Source organism: Augochlora pura, chromosome 9, assembly GCF_028453695.1.
Source record: "Augochlora pura isolate Apur16 chromosome 9, APUR_v2.2.1, whole genome shotgun sequence".
Taxonomy (NCBI): Eukaryota; Metazoa; Arthropoda; class Insecta; order Hymenoptera; family Halictidae; genus Augochlora; species Augochlora pura.
The window spans coordinates 3,909,292-3,934,441 of NC_135780.1; the positions used below are offsets into that span (position 1 = coordinate 3,909,292).

The window sequence follows — 25,150 nt, forward strand, 5'->3', positions numbered from 1 at the left end:
TATTACAGTTTTTATCACATTTTAACTCAAGTTTGTAAGTGTTTGAAATATCTGAAGTTCACGAAGTCTTTTTACATTTTTTAAAATTATAGTAGATAGCGTTCATTCATAATTAGAAGTTTATTGCAAAATCTTACATGCGTCCCTTGATTTCAACAAATTTCTCTCATAAGCAATACGGGTACGAATACTTATGGGACTGACTGTATGCGAGTGCTTCAGTTGGTCGAATCCTCCGAAAACTAGAATAAAATGAACCGACCTGGCGAGTCAATGGAAAACGAAATATTCCAATTAATCGTCGTCGGTCAATTCAGTTCCTGCCTCTTCAATTTGACAGAGATAGCAGGATTGTCTAACAATCCCCACAGTTTCTTCGAACCGTCCGAGAAGATCGTCATTACGGTCGTTCCCTAACGTGGAAAGGAAAATGGCTTGTTCAGGTTCAAGGATTCGCAGCGAGGCGACTCGAGCCTCGAGACGGCTTCACGCGACTTCCCCGAAAAAAGAAAGAGAGAAAAAGAGAGAAAGAAAGACAGAGAGAGAGAGAGAGAGAGAGACAGGGCCAGCCTGGAAGACTGAAACATTTCGATAATGAGTTCCTTTCGTGCTAGCCGGGTATTAGAACTCATCCAAGGAGCTCTGATTACTTACGCTTAGCTCACTATTGCGACCACTATAGTCTCCGTAATGAAATCGTCGATTTTAAAAAATTTTTGTCCATTCTCGTTTATACCATTCAGGTGTTTCAGCAGCTCGTAGAAAATTTGCTTAAATTTAACTTGCTTAAATCTCTAGCATTTTTAATTTAATTCATCAGCTCTGAAAATTTAAATAAATTGTCAGGAATCAGATGTAACCCTTTGCAATCTACTGTTTTTAATTTAATTCATTAGCTCTGAAAATTTAAATAAATTGTCAGGAACCAGATGTAACCCTTCGCAATCTACTGTTTTTAATTTAATTTACTAACTCTGAAAATTTAAATTAATTGTCAGGAACCAAATACAGCCCCTTGCACTCTAGCAACAACTGCGAGACACCGCCAAACCTGCTTATATTTAAAAAACACTTAAACCAGTAATTATTATACAATTCACAAATCTCAAATTCATACGCGCAAAAAGCAGTAAAAAGACTTCAGTATATAAGTCAGAATAAACTCTTTCTTATTTAGAATTAAAACGACTCCGAGCGCGAAGGGTTGACAGACTTTCGATTCGAAAGGTGCCGAAACGCCGAACGAACGGCTAAACATATTTGGAAAAGCATTCGCGCCGGTTGCTTTGAAATCGAAACTCGTGACCTCCAGACACCAATTACCAATTTAATTGGTCCCGAGGCCAAGAACCGTTCGGCCGTGAGAAAAGCGGTGTAAATGTGACGCGCGATCCATAAAAACTGAAAAGATCGTATCGACGGAAGCAACAAGTGCCGTGGAATAGGGCCGGGGGTCCTATAATTACCCGGCTCGGCCGGCGCGGCCGCGATTCAGCCGCCGCGCCGTTGGGGATCCATAGATCGGATTGTTACAGAGGATATTCGATTTCAGTGGATCGGCTTACGAGGGCCAGTGGCAGAATGGGAAGCGGCACGGGCTCGGCATGGAAACCCGGGGCCGGTGGATATACCGCGGTGAATGGACGCAAGGATTCAAGGGTCGATACGGCGTCAGACAATCGACCACGTCCACGGCGAGGTACGAGGGCACGTGGGCGAGCGGTCTTCAGGATGGTTACGGATCCGAGACCTACGCCGACAGCGGTGAGTCTAATCCCTGCGATTTCACGTTCTCACAGAATTTTCTTGCTTCGTATTTTCCCTAGATTGCGAACAATAGAACTACCGAGCCATAGACGACTATACTATATATATTATTATATAACATATGTTATACGTAAATATAAATATAATAATATAATATATATTATGCACAAATATAAATATAGTAATATAATATATATTATATTTATTATATATAAATATAAATACAATAATATATATATATTACATTATAGATGAATATAAATACAATAATATGTATTATATTATACATAAATATAAATTTAGTAATATAATATATACATATTACATAAAGTACAGAAGTATGATAATATAACAATTACAAGATTCGATTTATTTGAACTTCGAACTATAATATGCACATGAATAAAAAAATCTATTTAAACATTTCACAAAGAAAATATTTTTTACTATTTAAAATTGTAAAAGAAGAAATCAGAAGTCGGTCACTGTAATTGGTTTGGTAGTTCTAGTGTTAATGTTAATTTTACAAAGTGCTAAAGACAACTGTTTTATATTATGCGATGAAAATTACTTTTATAATGCCCATGATGATTTATTATTCAATTATTGCATGCTATTAGAATTTTTGAAAAGAGATACAATGTTTATTGAAGTGACGAGACTTCAACTGTTCGGAATGAGAGTTGCCAAATAGAATTGAAATTGTAATAATATACTAGTTTAGGAATTAGTTGTGCAATTCATTCGCAAAAGGGACGATTATACAGTGTTTACTTAAAATACAAATAACGAGGAATGTCTATCTTGATTTATAAGGGCTAAAGTAATAGAATAGTTTAATGAAGAGATTCCGTGTCTGACCATATACGGACATAATCTACTGCAGCCTGAAGGAGTCCCCCAGTTATCCGACTTTCATATGTTGCTAAAAAATATATCTATTGCATTGAAAACGCTGCATATTTTAATTATTTATCTGTTAATATTAGTTTGTTATATCTGTTAATATAATTATAATTTAACTGTTAAACAACAAAAAAAATAGTCGAACAATTTTCCATCTCTTAAAATCAAACAATGTCAGACCATTATAACAACCTTGACAATTAAAAATATTCATTTATTTAACTCTCCTAATTAATATATATCTAGTATCTAGTAGATCGTCTTAATCAATGGCAACCAGGTAACAGCAACTAATTAATTCTTTCTATCAAATGAATTCAAACTTACAAACTCCACCTAGAAAACGACTTTAACTAAAAAAAAAAAACACATACACTCGATCTAAACAATAAAAACCGAAACACGTACACACACACAACCTAAGCAATAAATTTGACCGAAACACGCGTGCACCATACTTGAGCAATAAATTCAACTTAAACAAACTTACTCAATCCGAACAATGAATTAGACTTGAACACATACACTCGCTTGAGACAATAAATTTAATTTAAACGAACCCGCTAAGCTCGTGAAATAAATTCTTCGACCGGAGGCGTAAGAATTTGGAGAATAAAATGAATTCCGTTCTATCAACCGAACCGTGATGATAATCGAGAGAGATCCGCGATGATAATCGAGAGAGATCCGCGATGATAATCGAGAGAGGTCCGTGACGATAATCGAGAAATCCGTGAGCGTTCAACGACTGTTGTGAAGCACGCGCGTACAGAACAAAGCTGTCGGCAACAGATCAAAGGATACCGCGTGTCCTGGTCGGCCGATACGGCCCGCAGAAATCTGTGTCATCGGCAAGCGACAGGACACGTGTCCCCGACGCTTCCGCTCGAATTTCATCTTGACGCGAATTAATCGACCGGCTCCAACGATCCACCCCCACCCTCGCAATCTTTGATCGGACACGGTGCCGGCATATTCCGTTTCCTCTTTTTTCCTGCGTTTAATTTGTAGTTATTAATACGCGTTTTAATTACCAGCCTGTCCGCGAGCGGCACGGCCACCTTTTTCGCGCGAAACCGGGAACGCTGCCAGCTTGGCCGACGATCCGAATCCCGCGACCGTCGTCTTCCCGACGTTCTGTTTCGTCGGATTAATAATTAATAAGCAGCACAGGTCGTGCTCCATTCGAATTTCCGCACGGGGATCGAGTTCTATCGCGTTTTGTCATAAACAATAGTTTTTCAATATTTTTCCGCTTCGAATCGTGTCGCGCTGCTGCGATATCGATCGCGGAAGCTTGCGAACGGATAAATGACTCATTAATGCTACATACGCGACCGTCGCCGAAAAATACAACACCGACAAGATACAGAGTAGCAGCGAAAAGCGAAGAGAAAAGAGTTTTCTTTTTATTCCGATGACTGAGTTAAGTAAAAATTGATTGCAGTCGTTGTACGCTGATTTAGTCCCTTTAATATTCATACGCGATTAAAATGTAAATTTAATTCAGCTTGTGTTAAATATGTTTTATTTGTATAATGAGAAGTATTAACAATGCATTTGAAGATGTATTGCAATTATATTTAGATTAATATGCATTGAACCTATATTATCAATATATGTTAAATCAATATTATTAGTATATATTAAATCTTTATTATTAACCTATATTATTAAAATATATTAAATCTATGTTACTAATATATATTGAACCTATATTATTAATATATATATATTGATCCTATATTATTAATATATGTTAAATCTATACTATTAATATTGAACCTATATTATTAACCCTTTGCACTCGGCTGTCCCCTCTCAGGGGATAAATCGAATATTATTATAGCAATATTATATATACATATATATCGTATACTATATAATAATATTATTGTTTATAAGAGCTGGTAGGTAACATCCATGATCCAGGGTTAATATATGTTAAATCAATATTATTAATATATATTAAATCTATATTATCAAACGCACATTAAATTCATATATTCAATGAAAATATCCGACTATTTGGAAATTAATTACACCGTCTCAAGGAGCGTGCGAACGCTTTCGGCCCATCCCGTACACCGACCAGGATTAAATTCCAATTACAGCGTTCCATTACGTACATGCTTAGCAGGAAACCACTCAATTATTCAGCTGCTTTTCCACGGTAATTCCGCGTACGCAGACTGCTCCGTCTTAAAAGCTCCCTACACCCCCCTGAAATAATTCCGAAATCTTTTAAACGACACCAACGGACGGAAGTTCACAATTCGTCTTCGCAAGCGGATGATTAATGAGATCTATTTAAAGGTGCGCAGCGGTGTGGCGGTGAAGAAGCAGAATGCCAAAAGCAGAAGCTTTCGTGCGTAGCAAATAAATAAACAAACGGGGTCTTATCGACGTGTCGCGACGACGCGTTCGATGGCCGCCGGGGAACTTCGTAATTTCAACCCTCGATAGCATCCCCATCGCGAACCGTCAGGCGTCGGACCGGCGGACGACGTTTTAGGGTCACGTACGTTTGGAAATCGGCCTGTCGTAAATAAACCCACGTGTCCGAATAATGGCACCGCGACGGGGGAACAACTTTCCTCGCCGCGACGCTCTTCCGTCGTGTTTCGACCCTTATTCACCGGCGCGCCCTCCGCCGCTTTTCTAATTTCTCCACGATCTCTCGACCTTTCCATACACACGCTACTGTTTAGTCAAATGAAATAACAACGACACGGTTAATAAGCCAGCTGCGTTTACCAATTTAAAATCGTTTTATTTCCTCCCTGTATTTCATTATGCTTTCTCCGGCCATTTTTCATCGTCCGCGAGCCGTTCGTTACGCGTCCCGTGCACGCGTACAGCGATCTAATTTTACGCGGTAACGTGTAACAACAACGAAATTAATTTAATGGCTCCGATTCGCTAATTTCGCATCGTTCTCGATCGGGGATAGTCTCCGCTAGTCCGAGGGGGATTGTTTCGTTTCATTTTCACGCGACTCGCGTAACTCTTTACAATTTTCTAGTTATTTTTCCATCGTTAATACATTCTTCATTATGCATTCTACGCTTGTATCCGGTAAATGTATCCCGCATCATGAATTAATGATAACGAAATTAATATGCGAACCGCAGTCTCGTTTTAAAAACCGTTCGCGGTCTGAAACGTTCTGGAATAGCTCGCGAGACATCGTTTCGTTTAATCCGTCCCTCGTTGCGCGATTCGTTTACGGTTCTATTATTATTTTTCATCGTCGATACGCCCTCTGTTTCGAAGCCTCTGGACGCGGCCTACTTTAGTAATTATTAACTGGAAAATTAATACGTAAACAATACGCGCAATTTTAAGCGATATTCCAGGCGAGCTCTTGAGGGGTTATCTTATTTTATTATTATTATTACTCTTTATTAACGGGCTAGTAAGACCCTTTTGTGTTACATAGAGATTGTATATATACATAGTCCGGAATACATTTAAATAATATGAATTAAAAATTGTAATATAAGAGTGTGTCATGAAGTAATTACAGAGGGTGTGTTTTACTGGTCAGAGTTGCTGCATTTGTAAATTGGCTGAATGAATTGCCAAAGAAGTCGATTTTTGTGTTAAGTTTATTTGCTGTTCTTAATGCTCTGGTTATACAATTCTGAGATCCCAAATTGGTTTTAAAGCAATACTATGGATTACAAATCCAAATAAATTAATAAAGACACAAATGGTACGATCTACCCAGCGATTCCCACATCATTTCCCCCCCGTTCCCCGCGATAGTTCAACATTGTCCACGCGGCAGAGCTTGCAGAAAATCGATGGAAACCGTCTCGTCGCGGCGCGGCGTCGTTTGTTCGTCCGAAACGAGGAGAGCGGCCGGTTCCCGTTCGGCGCGCGCGACGCCGTCGGATCGTCGATTTATTTTCCTTCTTTTCCTCTCCGGTCCGCTTTGGTTTTCTTTTCGGCGGAGTCGTCGGCCGTCTGCGCCAGTGTTACGCGTGAAATCGAGGTCGTCCGCGGACTTTCGAAACGTGTTACAAGCGCCGCTCGGAAAATAGTTGGAGGGTGAGTCACACGATTTTATCGTGGACGGGGTCTAAAAGTTACTTTACGAGCCGGTGCCGAGCCGAGCCGAGCCGCGCCGGCGACGAGGGCCGCGAGATCGTGCTCCTTTTTGCATTTTCATGGATCGAAGAAACCGCGCTCCGGAGACCCGGCGAATTATGAATATTAAATAACGCCGCGGCGGAACGAGAACGGGAACGCGACCGTTTCAATCGTCGCGCCGTTTCTTCCCGCGTCTTCTGTTCCGTCCTTCGTCTCTCGCGGCGTGGAACGAGGTTAAACGTTGTCTGCGACACCGCGAGAAAAACCGTGCAGACGCCGGCGACAAGCTCCTTGCCGACCGCTGTTGCGCGTCCGCCTCTCTAAGTGCCCGCGACGACGCCGGCCGACGAGCAGTTACAGAGGCGTTCGAGTTCCAGCGGTCGCGTCGCGACAATCATTGCGGAATTGTGTTCAAGTAGCTAAGCACATGGTGCGACGTTCTCTGTTTTATATATTTATAGATACACTCGCGACAGACTTTACGCATTTATTGCAAAAATTGACTAGAGATATACGGGATAAATATTTAAATAACTTAAGAACTCTGCTACGTCATTTTCGATCGATTCGAAACTGTTTAAAGAGAACATTTTTATTTAACTCTAGGTTCATAGAATTATTAAACAAGATTTTTATTGTTCGTAATGATCTCTCATGGACCATGTCAAATTATACGACTATTTATTTATTAAAATAAATTATACTATTATTCGTTTATTATTTAAATAGCAGTTTTAGAAACGAGAACGTCTACTGAAAAGTTTGCATGCTTTACGAAGGGATTATTCTTCTCGTGTATCAATAAATGAATGATTAATCCCTTGCTGTACTATTTTCTTTATAGTTACGAGGATGAGCACGCTTTCTATTGTAATAATTTCTTAGAAAGAAACGAAGAAATATCTATTCTGTTTGTCTATACATATTTACTTAAAGGTTTAAATACTAATTACAAGAGATCACAATATTATTCCAGCTTAAAAGAATGGAATAACAATTATCCTTAATACGATATTAATAGAAATCTCTATGACGAGGCTCGTCAAAATACGGGATTAAAGAAGTAAAGAAGTAAAGGAATAACGGAATAAAGAAGTAAAGGAATAAAGAAATAAAGAAATAAAAAAATAGAGAAATAAAGAAATAAAGAAATAAAGAAATAAAGAAATAGAGAAACGAATAACGAATAAGATAATAAGACAGAATATTCGAGGCGGAGAGTTGCGCCTCAGAATGAAGCCATCTCGAATCTCCGTTCAGAGAGTATCGCGTTTCGAAATGGAAGCTCGTCCCGATCGACGGAGGAGGATCGATGACCTCGATCCTCGAAATCTTTTCTTCCCCGGGATAGGTTCGCTAGGAATCAGCTGCCCGTTCCTCCCGTATCTCTCGGTGCCCCGAAGGACGGTTCTCCTCGTCGGTGGAGCAACAGTTACCGCTGCTGCCACCTACCCCTATCATTCCAGCCCTCCGTGCCTCGCCGCGTGCACGATCACCAGCGGGAAATGAACGAGCAAATTGCGAGTGATCGAATTTTCTGTCCCGATACGCCACCGATCGGTCCGCGCGCGCATTTCTCGCAAGTGGCCTTCGTTTCGGAAATTTTCCTAGATGAGCCGTAGGACGAGAAATCTCGATTTTCCGGGTGAACGGCGAAACACGGCGGACTCGATTTGCCGCGTTAGAAATTCGCGTCCGGGACGCGCGGACGTCGCACGGAAATAAATATATTCCCGTCTTGAGATGTAATAAAAAAAATTATGATACGCGCGGAGTGCGATTTTTAAGTAATTGTTGCTAGAAATTCATATTTAAAGTCTGCGCACCGGTTATCACGTTGTTGCGCGTTATTGCATGATACTATTTTGTTCTGCTGTCGTTTCGTCGTTGCTTACATAGTTTATCATTTCTTTTTTATTATATTATAAATATATTTGGTTATATATTGTTAGAACAGTGTCCGTAATATGTGTAAAAAAAATTTCGAGCCTAACTCTGAAATGATCTCTCTTCCTTTAAAAATTGACAGACAAGATCTGCAAATTTACAATTACCGTGTCACTTAAGACCAGAAAACTATATAATCTATATAGTTTATACTATAGATTATATATATAGTTTACATATTATATATATAGTTTATACTATAGTTTTATACTATATAATCTATACAAATAGTAATATATAATATATAATCTATACAAATAATTTGGTATAGATTTATTGTTAATTGATATTAAATTAGCTAATGCTTAATTTTCATTTTGCAAAAATATTCGACCCGCTGTAGGTACGATTCCACGAACGGTCTCTTGATAGAGCGCGATTACCAAATCCATTGTGAACGGAGAGGAGAGCAAGTGGGAAACACGAACGAAATTGTTGCGGTAATTACGCCCGTTGACCTAATGCTTCCCGATCGATCGGCGACGTCGCCGGAAACAATCGAGGCGGCCACTTCGCGCGGACGATTGTCGTAACGTTACATCGTCGGGTGTAACGGTTAAAAAAAGAAGCGCGCGCGTTGTGCAACGGCTAACTTTATCAGCCTTGGAAGGCGCGGGAGAGATGTGCCCGAGACGTGCCAGGAGAACAAGTCTCTAAGACGAATTTGTCAGCGATCCTCACGGCCGGGCAACGGTCCTCGCCATGACAGAGGGTACGCGCGCATCCTTGGGAAAACACGGCGAACGAGCGGAGAAAGAAATAAACGAAACGGACAGCGACAAATTGGACCAATCAATTTATCGATCCCCGGATGCCGGACGGACCTGGCCGTCTTTCCTTCGAAATAGCCGCCATCTTGTTCCTGATGCCGGCCCGTTCCCCCGCCGCCGTCGTTTCCAATCGATTCATAATTGAAAGTTCCAAGGTATCGAGGAATTTATGAAGACAGCGGCGAGATCACTGACAACCGGGAATGAATGGGGGGGGGGGAGGGGAGGGGATCGTAACAGGAGCCCGGCGGAACGTACTTCATTTTGTGTCTGACACGGCTCCTGACGGGTTCCGATTGCTTCCCGATGGAAAAAACTCGTCCGAATGAATTTCGTGGCTGGGAAACCCTGGAATTCGGAAACGGAGTACGGAGCGTCGCGAGATGATTATTCCAAGACGGATCGCAGCGGCACGGAGATTCCTTTCGATTTTGCGACGGGCTGCCTCCTTTGTTACTGAACACGCGTTGCGTCGTGGGATGAGAAAATTATTATTAATTTTCATTATTATTGCGCGCCGCAATCGGGTGCTTAAGAGAATCATTTACTACATTCTTTACAGATCTAATTTCTAGTCTAGCCTCTTTTTTCTTGCTCCACGGATTAACGATTGTTTTAAAAGGCTGAGTAATATTATTCCAAAACTCTCCTACCCGATCAGAAAAAGACTTCCATACAATTTTTACTGACCCCCAGCTCTGCGAGGCAAATTGTCTAGAAAATTGTACGGAAGTTTCTCTATCGTCCGAAAATAGTCCCCGAGTTTCCCGGCAAGTTTTCAAACTCGTAGGCACACTTTTTCTACGGAGTTATGCCAGCGGAACAAGGAACACGCGTCGAAGGGAAAAGGAGAGAGAATTCGTAAAAATAAGAAGCGAAAGGATGCAGTCGGAAAAAGGGGCGACGAGATACAAAAGCCGCTGGGCGAGCGATGGGGTTGGCCGAGGGGCGGAGGGAGTGCACGGTGCAGATAAGTTTTATTGCGTTTCATCTCGCCTGGCGCACTTGAGCGCTTTATTTAGAGCCGCTGGAGCCAGCTGCCCGCGTTTCCCGATCCCGCGGCGCCCCGTGTCAAGGAAGAAACGTTGCGCGATGATGTATGCCCGGCCGTAAAATCGTTACTTAAGGAATGCCTAACGAGCCGCTGGTAATTCTCGCGCGCGCAGGGCCGTCCGGCTGCCGCTCGGAACCCCCATGGGCACCCCCATGGGCCTCGCCCCCATGGCCCGCGTCGGACACGAAGGGAAATTTTAATCCGGAATGTGGCGCGATCGACGAAGAAAACAAGACCGAGATCGCGACGCGTAAATCGACTTTGTTTACTGAGACCGCGGAGAACCACTGACCTGGAAAACGCTTCTCGTCTTTCCCGCGATCAGAGGATCATCCTTGGCCAATGTAAAAGAAACGCTATCTTTAGGATCTTTCTTAAAGACATTGACGGCCGCACCCGTCAAACGAATCCTTTGGTTAAAAGCACAATTCTTTCCTTGAAAAACCGTGAAGATTATCCGAGCAACAATTACTTGTTTAATCGACGACGGTATTAGACCAAAGAATTAAGCGATCGATAATTTTTAGATATTTTTATCGGCTTAGATATATTAATTCTATGAATTTTAGATATTTTTGTCGGCTTAGAGAATCAACCCTTTGCACTCGAAGCCATTTTAACTGTAATTCTAGAATAACTTTTCCGAGATATAGAATTTCCATTGTACAAGACGAAATGTATTTTCTCCATATGAAATTAAATCTTGTAACGCGCGCAACAACAGTTATTTCATAATTTTTCTAATCGAATTTTTCATGATTTAAAAATTCTTTTTGAACGTTCTGTAACAATTTTAGTGGTGCCTCGGAGTCACCACTCCATTGCAAAGGGTTAATTATTGCTGTCGGCGAATCTAGATTCCAATCTTGACAATAATGGAGCGAAAGGTCTTTTCACGTTTATAAAATAATGAATTTATATCCTCGAAGACGCGCGTGTATCTGTAGAACGACCGACGACAGAGAATTTTAATAAATAAGCGATCCATCTCGGCGTGGCGACAGCTCGAAGCCAGATCGCCGCGGTGATTAATTTATCGTCCGCCTTGATCGAGCTGACAGCGGCCGATGAACATTTTTTTTCTCCTGGCCACGGCTGTTCCGAAATCAGCTATGAATATGGAAATCCGGGCGTCCGCGGATTATAAAAATCAATCCGACGCGATCGGGTATCCGCGAGCGAATTCACCCTGAAACCAGGGGAACTCGCCTCTGCGCGCCTATCGACGCTGGAACGAGGCTCCGGTTAGAACACACAATTTATAGATTCACTTTGCAGCTCTTGTCTCGTTCTCTGTGCCGCGGAGATCAAAGCCACTCGACGGCGCACTCCGACGATACTCGCGATTCGTCTTTCGATCCATAAGCTGAGAGGACGTGGCATCGATCACCGTTCCATTGAGCCGTGCAAGCGACAACGGAGTGCGAGGATTTTCTTCGAGTACTGTGAACGTTTCCTTAACCCATCGCCGCATTTTGACGAGTCTGGTTCGTCGTAGAGATTTCTATTAATATCTTGTTAAATATAAATTTTATACCATTCTTTTAACCCGGAATAAAATTCCGTCCTCTTGTCATCGGTATTTAACAGTAAACCTACCAAGTCGGTCATAATGACCGATTCAACAATTTTTCATTTAAAATATTTTCGATTACAGAGTCTTTTACAGACGAAATTATTAAATGGATGTCACGATCGAAGCGTAAATTATAATACAAATGACAGAAAGTCTAAGTAAATCCAGTCTTGCCATTTTTCTAAAGCAAAACGCGTGGCCACTGTTCGAGCTCGGTAGGTTTAGTGTTAACCATTCGAGTAAAAGGAAGACAAACGCAATAAATAATTTTCCTTTTAAGAAATTATTGCAGCAGAAAAAGCGCTCATCCTTCCGTGAAGAAAATAGTACGGCAAGGGGTTAAGAGATTTAAATTACGTGTCGAAGGCTAACAGCCTAATCTTCTGTCATGACGCGATCCTTATTTCTCGATTTGTTAATTTAATTTTGACTTTAAAAGCGTTAATTAAATTTTTGACTTTAAGCGTTTTTAATCGAAGAAACGACGCCTCGCAATTTTGTTTCGCACGACACTGGGCGCCCCGGAATTTCGAAAATGGGCCCCGCTAATTAGCACGCGCGCGCGCGCGCTCGTCTCGCGAGGCTCGCAGAGTCCGATTCCGGGCGAATAATCATGCTATTTTCGCGCGAATACACGGCACGCACCGCCGCGATGACGTGACCATGCCCGGGCGTTTCCCCGTATTCGCGATCGCCATCGGGTTCGTAGGCGAGCTTCTCGAAACTGGCGATCGACGTGCTGCATTTAGTCATCGCTCGCGTGGGACGCCGGATTCATTCCGGATTCCCTTTGTTGGAATTCCTGCTCGGAATCGCGATCGGTCAACGCGATACTGGATCGCCGCCATCCGTACTTCCTCTCCCAACGCGGCTCGAACGGATCGCGCGAAGTCTTCTGGAATCGGGTACCGGAAGTCTAGCACTAGTCATTGAAATACACGTTCCAATGGGTCATATTAACCCTTTGCACTCGAGTCACCACTAAATGATGAACAATGACTCTGAGGCACCACTAAAATTATTCGATCACATTTAAAAATAATTTTTCTAACAATAAGGTTTAGATTTGAAAAATGATCAAGTAGTAAAACTGTTTGTCACAAGAATAAATTTCGTATGGATAAAAATTGATTTTGTTAAATAGAATGGAAATACCACGAACCAGAAACATTATTTCAGATTTACAGTTAAAATGGCTCCGAGTGCAAAGGGTTAACGCGAGTTTAGCAGGAGTTAAATAGCATTTAACTCCTGCTTCTCGTAATTAGTTTTCAGAAAGAACCGCGGTCTAGTTATTAATTATAATCCCAAATTCGTTAAGTGATTCATTAGCAGACTTCAAATTTGATGAATCTATAAGATGAAAGAATAAATATTAGATGAAACATGGATATTATTCGCGTGTTTGAAATCGGAATAAAATTGTCCTACCATCGACAACGTTTAAACATTGAAATAAATTGCAAACAAATGCAAAGATCTGATTTATTAGTGACGAAGCCGTAAAAGAAATGAAAATGTGAAAAAGACTGGCGAATATTCCTTCCATTTCGAAAGACTTTCGTTTCGCCTACTTATTAGTAATTTATATTTGTTTTTATGAATAGTCCATAGAATAGAGAAATAAAGAGACGTTTGGAATAACGAAATAAAAGATGCACAAATAATGGAATAAAAATCGTAATGGTGTAAAGAAACGAAAGTTACATGGATCAAAGCAGCAAAGAATCTGTATAATAAAGAAACAAAAGATCTATTGAATAAACATTAAAAGACCTATAGAATAAACAGTAAAAAACCTATAGAACAAACGCTAAAAGACCTATAGAATAAACACTGAACTCGTGTAGTATAATTAAATAAATGTGTTTGAAAGAGGCGGGCGATTACGTGCATGAATCCCCAATCAGGGTATAATGCGCTCTCGGTTCAAGGGCCCCTCGAAAATATTCTGCGCGCGTAAACGGGGATTAAAAAACGGGATCCGCCGTTCTATTAACCGAGAAACAAACTATAACCATTGGCGCGGGTAAGCATGTGAAACCACCCCACTAATTTCCCGCGTTTCGCAGACCTCGTCGAGGCACGTAATAAAATTAACGAAGGAATAACTCTTCGTGACGTTCCGCGGAGCTGCTGCCGCGAGCACTTGGCCGTTCTAATGAACGTCTCCCAATTATTCGCACGACGATTACGAATATAACCGGCTGTAGTCGCGGAGAATGGGATCGGCGAAGAGAATTGGCTCTGAAACGTGGAACAGAAAATTCGACGGGTCCGCCGTTTCAAAACGACACGCGTCAGAAAAAAATGTTTGTCAAATCTGCATTGTGAAAAGATTTCGGAAAAAAAACATTAATTATAGGTGATGAGGAGCACTTAGAGCGGATGCTTTATATTGCTTCATCAAAATGAGAGCTCCGAATGTATTTGTATATTTTTATATTTTTAATAATTGTGAAATTTGTTATTTGGAGCATGTAGAAATGTTCTTATTTCAAAGCTCATTTGAGACGAGTTTGTTGCGTTTCGTAATGCAATAAATATTAGGTAATTGTGTTAGATAAAATTATTATATAAATTGTATTATCTTAAATATTATGTAAATTGTATTATCTTAAATATTATGTAAATTGTATTATCTTAAATATTATATGAATTGTATTGCCTTCAATATTATATAAATCGTATTACATTAAATTTGATATAAACTGCATTACCTTGACCAATACATAAACTGTATTACCTTAAACATTATTCGCTAACCCCGTTGCACATTTAATACAGTTCTCTCTGTAAATTATTCAATGCTTTTTCCGCACATTCTTTAAAATAATATAAAAATGTTCAATAGAGAAATAAATGTTATCTCCTCGAATAATCGATTCATTTCATTAACCAGACGTTAAGATGACTATTTTTAACAAATTTCCTGCAGGTGTACTTCGCATAAAAATGTATTTTATATCAAGAAGAACGTCCCCTCCTAGCATATACCATTTCCAACGTTCGAATACAGTGGCAGATAAACGGCAGATAAAAATCGTTTAAAAAATTGTAACTGCACACGGCGACGCGTTAAAACATATAATAAACATGTAGCAGGCAGTTCGAAAGAAAAACAAGGAGACGGAGAGACTGGACGTGTCGACGACGAATTTAGAAAATCCTCGGACGAGTTAGGCTCGCGTCCCGTCGATAAAAGCGAAATTTCCGTCCGTTTATAATCTCATGGTCGCCGATTACAAAGGCTCTCTCGCGGCGAGGCGGCTACAATGAGGAGAGACAATCCAGCGGCGTGGCGCACCGCGTCCGACGACAGGCGGATCGGGTTGTGCGCACGAGGCGCGTGCATCGGTGTGCAAAGTGCGAGCGCGTTTCTGTGCAAACCGCGTGGAGAAGGACGAGTCCATGCGAGAGAGCCGTCACGGTTTATACTTGCCGCGGCTTCCGCTGGACGCGTCCATCTTCGAAGCGGCTTCGAGTGGGGGGCTCGTTGATTCATCGCCGCCCTGATTGAACCCTTTGATTGTTGGTCAAGGCCAACGATGGTGTCTACCTTTCCGCGCCGGCCAACTATCCAGCCAACCACCGCGCGGCATTTCACGGTTGCAACCCTTCCGGCCGCAGATACTCGCGCGGAAGCAAGTCGCATTGTTGCAAATATGGTGTTCGTAAATTGAGAATAACGCTGCGACGAGCAAATACATTATATTGTTGGAATAAATAATTACATGGAAGTCGATTGCAATTTTGTCACAGTTATGCCGATTCTACGTTGGATTTGACGGTAATTTTCTGTGCAGTGCGTTAGGGTTGCAAATGATTGTATATTATTTTTCAAAGCATATTATCTTCTGCTAATTTTGTATGATTTATAGAAACTATTTTTCAAAGCATATTATTTTCTGCTGATTTTGTATGATTTATAGAAACTATTTTTCAAAGCATATTATTTTCTGCTAATTTTTTATTTTGTATGATTAATATTTATTTTGTATGATTTATAGAAACTTCTTTGCAAGACGAACATTATGGATATATTTTACACGAGGTGATTTATTTTACGAAAAAATCATCTTAGGGGTATTTCTGCATTTTTTAAATATTGCATACTCTTGACTAGATTTTTTCAACTTATTTTCAACAATTTCCCTGAAAGAACGATGCAATTTATTCCTACATATTAACAACAGAATAATCTAATTACATTTTGATATTTTATTTACGCACTATTGTCTGATCCTAATCTCTTCGCATAAGATGTTTAAAAAAACAATAACCGCCGTAGGGGATGGTTTCACAGTTTTAAAACGGCAGAAAAGAAAAACTCGAAACGCCCGTCCGAAATAATTGCAAATTGGAGTCGCACGGTGACAAAGGAACGTTCAATGCGCAGATCGGTGAAAAGCAGGCTATAAAATTGCGCGCAGCTGATTAAGCCCTCGACGAAATCCCTCTGTTCTCCCGCGAGCTTCATTCAACGATCGGGCCGCGTCTTCGTCCACTTTTCAGAATTAAAAATTGCAAACGAGCACACGATCGAATAGCTCGACGCTTGGAAAAAAAAGCGGCGCGGTTCAAAACGAATGAGACGGCGAGAAAGAGAGAAGAAGAGAGAGGGAGAGAGAGAAAAGAAGAGAGAGGGAGAGGAGAGAGAGAGACCCGGTCCGGGTCGTTTTAATCTCGAAAAGCCGGTCGCTGGTATTCCGCGGCGGAAAAAAAAAATAAGGAACGCCTGCCATTCGGTCGGTTTATTCAAGTCCGTTTTTCCAGCGTGAAATCAACCCCCGGCGCGCATCAGCCTGTTTTCTTTGGTGAAGGGCCTTGTAGAATCGTTTCACCGGCACCCCCCTCCTCCTCCTCCTCCTCCTCCCGTTCCCGAGGCTGCCAGGCTCGGTGATTGCGAGATAAGCTTCGCGAGTGCACTCACGGTGCTCGAGGAGCCACGATAAGAATCCGCCGGCGAAAAGAAAACAGAAATGGCCCCGTAATCGGCGCCGCGAATGCCACCCAATTCCCTTCCTAAACGAAATTTTACTTCCTCGCCGTCGCCGTTTTCGTTAACGCGCTACGCGCCACCGCCGTCCGTTTCTCCTCGCAATCTCCGCTCGAGGTGTTTCCCTAAATGCAGTTCACTTTATCGAACACAATCCTATCTGCTAGGAGTATTAAAAATTTCCACGAATTTCCGAGCGCCTGCAAGTGGCCATTTTAAATTTTAAATAAATCGTACCATTGCGAGTGGTTCGAAGAAAATCGCTGTCAGTTATCGGTAACTCTTTGAAACTAGTCAAAGAACTGGGTTTTCACGGTTTCTTTCTTTTATAATTGCTAATACTGTAGGAATGATTCTGTCAGAAAAATTTTATATTATATTATATTATTTTCTGTTATATTGTTTTATGTTATATTGTTTTGTGTTCCATAATTTTATAGTATATTGTTTTATGTTCCATTATTTTATATTACACTGATTTATATTTCATTATTGTACATTATATTGCTTTATATTCCATTATCTTATACCATATTTTCTCATATTCCATTATTTCTATGGTATATGATTCTATGGTATATCTTTCTATGGTACTATACCATATTATTCTATATTATATCATTTTACATTCTATTATCTTACACTATTTTATATTATACCGTTTTATATTTAATTTTTATATATTATATTGTCTCATATTAAATTATTCCATATTCTATAGTTTTATACCCCGTCATCTAACATTATGTTAAACAATACTAAAAATCATAGGAAGTTCAAATACATCCACTCTTAAACGCGGCAGTGCCGATGTTAACGTATCTAGCAATGGAACGAAACGATGCACGAAATGGAACAAAACACTCCGGAGCCGAATGCCATAATCGAGCCAGGAGAAATCGAATTAATACACCATCGATGGAAAATAGAATACGAGTATCATAAAGGGGAACTTATCGCCCATAATTGCCCGCTTCTCTCTCATCCGTGCCCTCTCTATTTATTCGCCCTCCGATTCGTTCGTTCCGATCTGTTCCGCGATCGAGATAATTGCCACGGAGGTTATCGCCAAGACCACCCGCATCCCCTACGTCTGAATTGATTCGAGCTCCTCGTCGCTCCGTTTCCACCCCCTTTCCGCTTTGTTCAAACAAAATCCCCTTTGTAACTTGTACCCCGTCTGTCTCCCTTTACTCCCGGTTATTGTCCCTTTGTATTAGACTTCCTGGCTTCCTGCGCCTTCCTGTTTTCTTTCTTTTGACACACTCCGCCCGGTATTGGTTCCTTTCTCCTCCAACCCCCCCCCCCCCCCCCCCCCCCTATTCCCCCGACTCGGATGATTTTTCCGTTATTCGGCTGCTCCGTTTCAGTCGCCGGCCGTCAAAGAGCAGCGCGTCGATGCCTCGGTCGAAATTGCAGATCGATCGGTCGATCGTTAAATAATTTGTTTTTTTGCAGTTTTCTCAATGCTCGACCGTTGCGACGGTAATCGTATATTTCCGAGGATTAATTTAATAAATTCGTTTCTAATTTAATCAATTCTCCCTTCGCTACGAGAAGAATCGTTCGAAGTAACGAAATATGTTCTCGCTGTTTCGTGCGCGAGCAAGAGAGAAAAAAAAAGATCGCTTCGTTAACGAGCCCGGAGCACGGATAAATCCGTTCGACTCGTTTTAGATCGCCCGGTCGAACCGACACCCGGGATGACGATCGTCCCCGCGAAACAGCGGAACGTCGCGAATAAATTTCCCGGACGCGGGCGGCGCGCTCCGTCTTTCGCGAATTCCTCCCGTCGACCTTTAATTACGGCCGATAATTAAGCCCGGCGATATATCTTCGGACCCGGCTCCATCTTGTTTTACGGCTCGCGCGACGTTTATCAGCACCCCGCGCCTCCGGGGGTGGCAATATCCCGGCCCGGAGCACATGTGACTCTGGTTTATTACGCGGCCGGCTTATAATTCGCGTAATTGACACCGGCGCGCTAACTCTTCGGCAAACGGTGCGCGGAAACCGTGACCCGCGGTTACAGGATTGTTTGACGAGTTGGTCGAATTGAACTCGAGGCCTCTTCACACAGGCGTGTTCTCGATGACTCGAAAATTTTCTGGAAAAATATGTCGCGCGAACGTTTCGAAATCCTCTGTTGATTTTCTCAATACCGTTGCGTTAATGCTTTTGTAATCTCTGTTGTTAATTTTGTAGCGAGTGCGTTGCGGATTTTAGGCATTTGCGACGGAAATTTGATGTATAATATTATTATATCTGTAGTAATTGTATGAATAATAATATATATGATATTATTACTATTATATTATTATGTATATAACAATTATAAATATAATAATATTACGTCTATAATAATTATATGTATAATAATATTACGTCTATAATAATTATAAGTATAATAATACTTTGTCTATAATAATTATATGTATAATTATTATATTATATAAAATTATGACAAATAGATTAGGAAGATTCGAGAGCGTCGAAGTTAAATTTAAACCACGTGGCTAATAAGTTCCTCATCTTTTGTCCTAAAATCATTCAAACTATAAAGGCTCTATAATAGTAATCATTCCATTAAATTCCTCAATTAAAGCATTAAATTATAATAAAAGTAACAAGAAGTCTAAATAAACTCAGTCTTGTTTTTCTCTTACAACAAAACACATTCGTCGCTCCGAATGCTTGATATGCTAATGCTGTTATAACTATAATATTTTAATAACGTAATAAATAACGCCGTATATATTTTTTAAATACAGCAATAATATCCAGTGGGTGATTCAATGGTTAATCTCAGCTCTCCCGGCTCTGCTGCTCGATTGACAAGACCACGGAGTTGCGTCATAAAGTTGCATCATAAGGATGCATCATAAAATTGCATCGTAAAATTGCATCATAAAGTTGCAACATAAAGTTAAAATCATAAAGATTCGAATCTCCAAAGTGTTCATTTATATACCGTACACCATTGAAAAGTCTACGTGTTGCTTTAGAAAATTTGCAACACAGAATATACATAAATTATTCCCAAATTTTTACATCAACCCTTTACCGTACTTTGACGAGTCCGACACGTGATGGCAATTTGTAGTAATAAATTATTAAGTACTGATGTTATCCTGTTCTTTAAAGTTGGAATAAAATTCTAATCCCTTGTTATTAATATTTAAGCGTTTAAGTATATTCAGATATGGAACAAACATTAATGTTCTGCCTCTTTTAAGAAATTATACTAATTAAAAAATTCCTCATCGCAATAACTGTGAAGAAAATGGTACGCTAGGGGGTTAATATCTACTCGAATTAAGAATTTCATCCAGCATTTTCAAGTACCAAGTTTCAGGGGAAGTACCCACAGCATATCAATGATAATAGAGAATAAGAATTTGTCAAACCGGCGACGTCAAATTGGCGGCTGTTAAAGGATTGTCGAAGCACGCGGCTCGCAGCTGCATTCCGCAGCTGCAGCTCGCAGCCGTGGCTCGCAGATGCGGCCCGGAGACGAGAGACCGGGAAAAGGAGCCTGGCAGGAAATATCGGAGTGAAATGATTTCCCGATGGGAAGATTGATTCCGCTGACGAGCCCCGGGCATAATTCGTTACACGCTGGAATTCGCATTCATCACGAGCCGAACTCCCGCGGGATCCGCCTCGGCACCGTTTCCCGGCTTTCTTTCGCGGAGCGTGTGCCGCGCCGCGAGTATCCATTATTTAAGCGAACGACATTCTTGTTCGAGGGTGTGCGGCAGCCGTTTCATATTTATGAACCTCCGAGGAACGACCGCGAAATATTCGACCGCCCTTGTTCCCAAGCTGGCCGTTGAATTCGGGCCCTGCAAGGGTCTAAATTTTAGGAAACCCTTCGTCGAACTAGCTTCTCTCGCCGCGAACCCAAAAAAAGCGCGCAAAGTTAGGTTATGTCAGGTTATGTCAGACTTCCGTGCTTCGCGAAATTAATCGTCGTTTAATTAGTACAGCTATCCCTATCAGTTCTTGAATGATCTTTTAAGCTAATTTTAAAGAAATTTTCGTTTTATCTGTCGCTTAAATTGGCCTAAAGCTGGCAAGATTAATCGAGCCTTCTATACAATTTTTACAGCGACAAAGTTAGGTTAGGGTTGAACCATCAAGCAGCAAGTCGCATGACACGTGTTGCTTTCAAGAAAGACAAGGCGAACTGATTTAGACAACTTGCTATTTTTATCATACCGTATGCTTGAATTAAAAAATACTTTCAATGTTCCTAGGAAAACTGTAATTTCAACAATTGAAATGAAAGATACGTAATTGAGTTGACGTTGGACCTAGTATTCGATGGATGGCGGAACGATATTAGCAACATGCGCGGTCGTAAAATACCGGCTCCGTTCTCGGCTGTTTCACGAAATCGTTCGCGTGTTAATAGGATACGCTTTGTTCTACTCCGCGCGAAATTTATCAGTTTTTAACAGCCGTACTTCGTCGAAATTTAATGTCCATTGTGCCGGCGATCTTTATGAGTTTCGAGCACAATAGGCTCGCACGGCTTCCCTCGCTACGATCCTCCGCGACGAGGGAAAAAGGGTAACGGAAACTCGCGAACTGCAGTCCTCGCGATTCAATTTTTCTCGAAAGAGAAAACTCGAACGACTCCTCTTCGAAATCCGCTGCATATTTTAACGCGTCACGCACGGACCAGACATTTCGCGCGTAAACATTCCCGCCTCGAATGCATCTCCAAGCAGCTTCGAAAGATGCGAGCGTCTTCTAAGTGCTTCTGAAATCTTCACAATCGTTTCAGGGATCGATGTTCGGCGTAGATCAGAGAAGAGGGAGGATCGAGAGATTTTAACACTTTACCAACTGTAGACTATAAATCGTACTTTTCCCCCGACTGTGAATCGGTGCCATAGTAACCTATAATTTCTTATCTATTATTGAGATAAATGCGTTAGATTGTACTACCATAAGCTTCAATATTATTATATAATTTTGTAAATATTAACACTTTATCGACCGGTAGCCTATAAATCGGCTTTTCCCCCCGATCGGTAGCCTATAAATCGGTTGCCATAGTGACCATCAACTTGATATCTATTATTGAGATAAATGCGTTAGATTTTACTACCATAAGCTTCAATTAGTATATAATTTTGTAAATATTAACACTTTATCAATCGGTAGCCTATCAATTGGCTTTTCCCCCCGATCGGTAGCCTGTGAATCGGTCGCCATAGTAACTTTTAATTTGTTATCTATTATTGAGATAAATGCGTTAGATTGTACTACCATAAGCTTCAATATTATTATACAATTTTCTAAATATTAACACTTTATCAATCGGTAGCCTATAAATCGACTTTTTCCCCCGATCGGTAGCCTGTGAATCGGTTGCCATAGTAACCCTTAATTTGTTATCTATTATTGAAATAAATGTATTAAATTGTACTACGAGCTTCAATGTTATTATATAAATTTTTAAATATTAAATACCTTTCGCGATTAATAAGATAAATAAAATCAAAGTAGAAATGGAATTTTACAACCGGATGACCGGTTGATAGTGTCAAATATCTTTAGCGATTAATAAAATAAATAAAATTTAACATTGAACTAAATATTGACGACCGAATGCCCGGTTGGTGAAGTGTTAAACGACGTTCTCGCCATTAATTCTCAAGCGCGGTGTAACCTGCCGCGTTTTTAAAGGGATCGATAGCTGGGAGAACGTGTCATCCTGTTAACGTTAGATGTTACGATTGCGATCGAAAGGGCGCGGCTCTGTGGAAAGCGTCAGAATAGAGGAGAGAGAAAGAGAGAGAGAGAGAGAGAGAGCAGACATTTTTTAGCCGTATCGTAAAACTCGCGCTACGGCTCGACATTTCGACCGTGCACGCGGTTAACGAGGTTATATTGACGTTTAAAGATAGATCATGAAATATGGATCGCCGATGTTTACCGAATCACCGACACGTATCGCTTTGCATTCCCCTTTCGGTTCGTGGTAACGCGCGGCTCCGACCAAATGAAATTCCTCGATTGATGAGTTCATACGGTCGAATTGGCGACCGGGAGGGATGGAGCTGAGACTGAACTCCGTGGTAGTCTTTCGGAAAGAAATCTCTAAGTATATGTATAATAAGTTCGTGATTTAAAAAAGTTGCATCGCGAACTTCGCTTCATTCGCTTAGTGAATAAAACCGAAGTGCCGATTTCTAGTAAAAACAAATTTTAGTTTCTATATTTCAGAACTTCTATATTTCGTTTTCTATAAAAATTCGGAAACGATTTCTTTATTATATAAAATATTCTGTCACATTTTAAACCTGATATTCTAATTTTGATTTTAAGATTGCTGAGACAGTAAAACTCTTTCATAGAAAATAATTTATTTCAAATCAAAGTATATATTACGATAAAAATAGCGAGAGGTCCGAAGAAATGCAATCTTGTCGCTTTTATTAAAAAAACACGCGTGAATAACTTTTAATTTTCTGTATTAGAAAATGAGAAGCATAGTGTTGAAGAAAATTAGAATGTCGTAACTATCGTAACCAAGTTCCTTAGAAGAAATTATTGAACGCTTTGCTGGCATCAAAAATTGACGGTGAAATTTGCGACTGTTAACTTTGCTTTTCATTCGCGGCTTTCATTTCTTTTGCTTTCCCGATAACGTGTTCCGCTGTTCCCACGGTGGTGCATGCACAGACGGCGCACGGTGCTCGACGGAGGAGCAATATCGGACTCGTCGTTCTTATTTAATCCCGCTAATGAACCTGCTCACTGTCCATCTTTGTTACGAATCGTTAAATGTGTTCCTCGATTCCAATTCGTCCGACTTCTTACATCGTCGTCGGCCGAAGTAAAATTAATTACCGGGTATTATCGAATTACCCGGGTATTATAATTGCAATCGACTTCTCGCCGCGGCGTCAATTTCAATTTGTCGACCCAATCTACGGAAACCGATATAACATAGCTATCAGTTCTTACGTAACAAAATTTTAATTCCTTTACGAATCGACGATAAAATTCGAATGATCATTCGATGAAAGAACAAAGATACATTCGAATAAATATGAATAGAATAATTTGTTACAAGCAAAGAATAATTCTTACTCGGGTAAAATGTTCCACCAAAAAGAATTAACACGAATAATTGTATTAAATTTGTATTTATTCTAAAGGATTCTAATAATGACAAATTTCATACCTAGTACTTCTCTGTCGCTAATAACGTCTATTAATCGTTAAAATAAATAATTATATTCATCTTAACGTTTCGATTAATATTGAAACTAGATCGAAGCTTGAACAGCAGGATTTTATTTCAATTTAAAAAGAAGGGTCATAGTCAGAGTTTTAGAGGTTAGGTTCGAGAACGTCGCAACGAGTCTGACACCGTATTACGGTGCAAGGGGTTGATCTCGGAAATCCAGCGAAGGAAACGGCCGCGTTAAAATAAAGCACGCGAGATACGGGCCGTCCGGGAAAAATCTCATCCCGTGTAGTATATCGATCAAATGGTACGGGCGATCTACGATGAGTTACGAGCGATCTAAAATTGCCGATGGTCAGAGGATGAGCCGCCGAGAAAGGCTCGGCTCCGTCTAACGGTCCATTTATTTCTCATGCGTGACGTCGGGCCGCGATTCCGTGCCGAATGAAAAATTCCTGTCCCGTCGCCGTTCGGCGTATCCCTCATTCCGCATTCGTTACCGGGCTACGTTATTCTGATCGCACGCGCGTCATTTGGCAGCGCGAATGATACCGGCCCGCTCGTACAACAATGTTATAAATCTGCGTCACCGGCCACCACACGCCACGGTCTCTACGGAAATATTCGCGCGCGCTCTGCATTATCGGAGGATACGGCCCGCCGTTCTAATAATCGCGACCGTATTAGGAAATCGACGGAGCAAACGGGGCGCCTCGATTACCAGGTCCCATGGTGACACACCGTAGAATTCACGGAAAAATTGCGGAGCCTCGACGCAACGGTCGCAAGCCGTTTGAAAGTGACCGCGGGAACCGTAATCTTA

The 25,150-nt window shown here is 40.9% G+C and overlaps 1 protein-coding gene across 1 annotated transcript in view; it reads left to right on the top strand.

Annotated features, from left to right (window-relative positions):
• LOC144474816 (uncharacterized) overlaps window positions 1–25,150 on the top strand; it is a 58,088-nt gene that overhangs the window by 3,163 nt on the left and 29,775 nt on the right. The window contains exon 2 of the mRNA XM_078190131.1: window positions 1,553–1,764. Within this exon, the coding sequence (XP_078046257.1) occupies window positions 1,553–1,764 (212 nt within the window). The remainder of the gene's footprint in view (window positions 1–1,552; window positions 1,765–25,150) is intronic.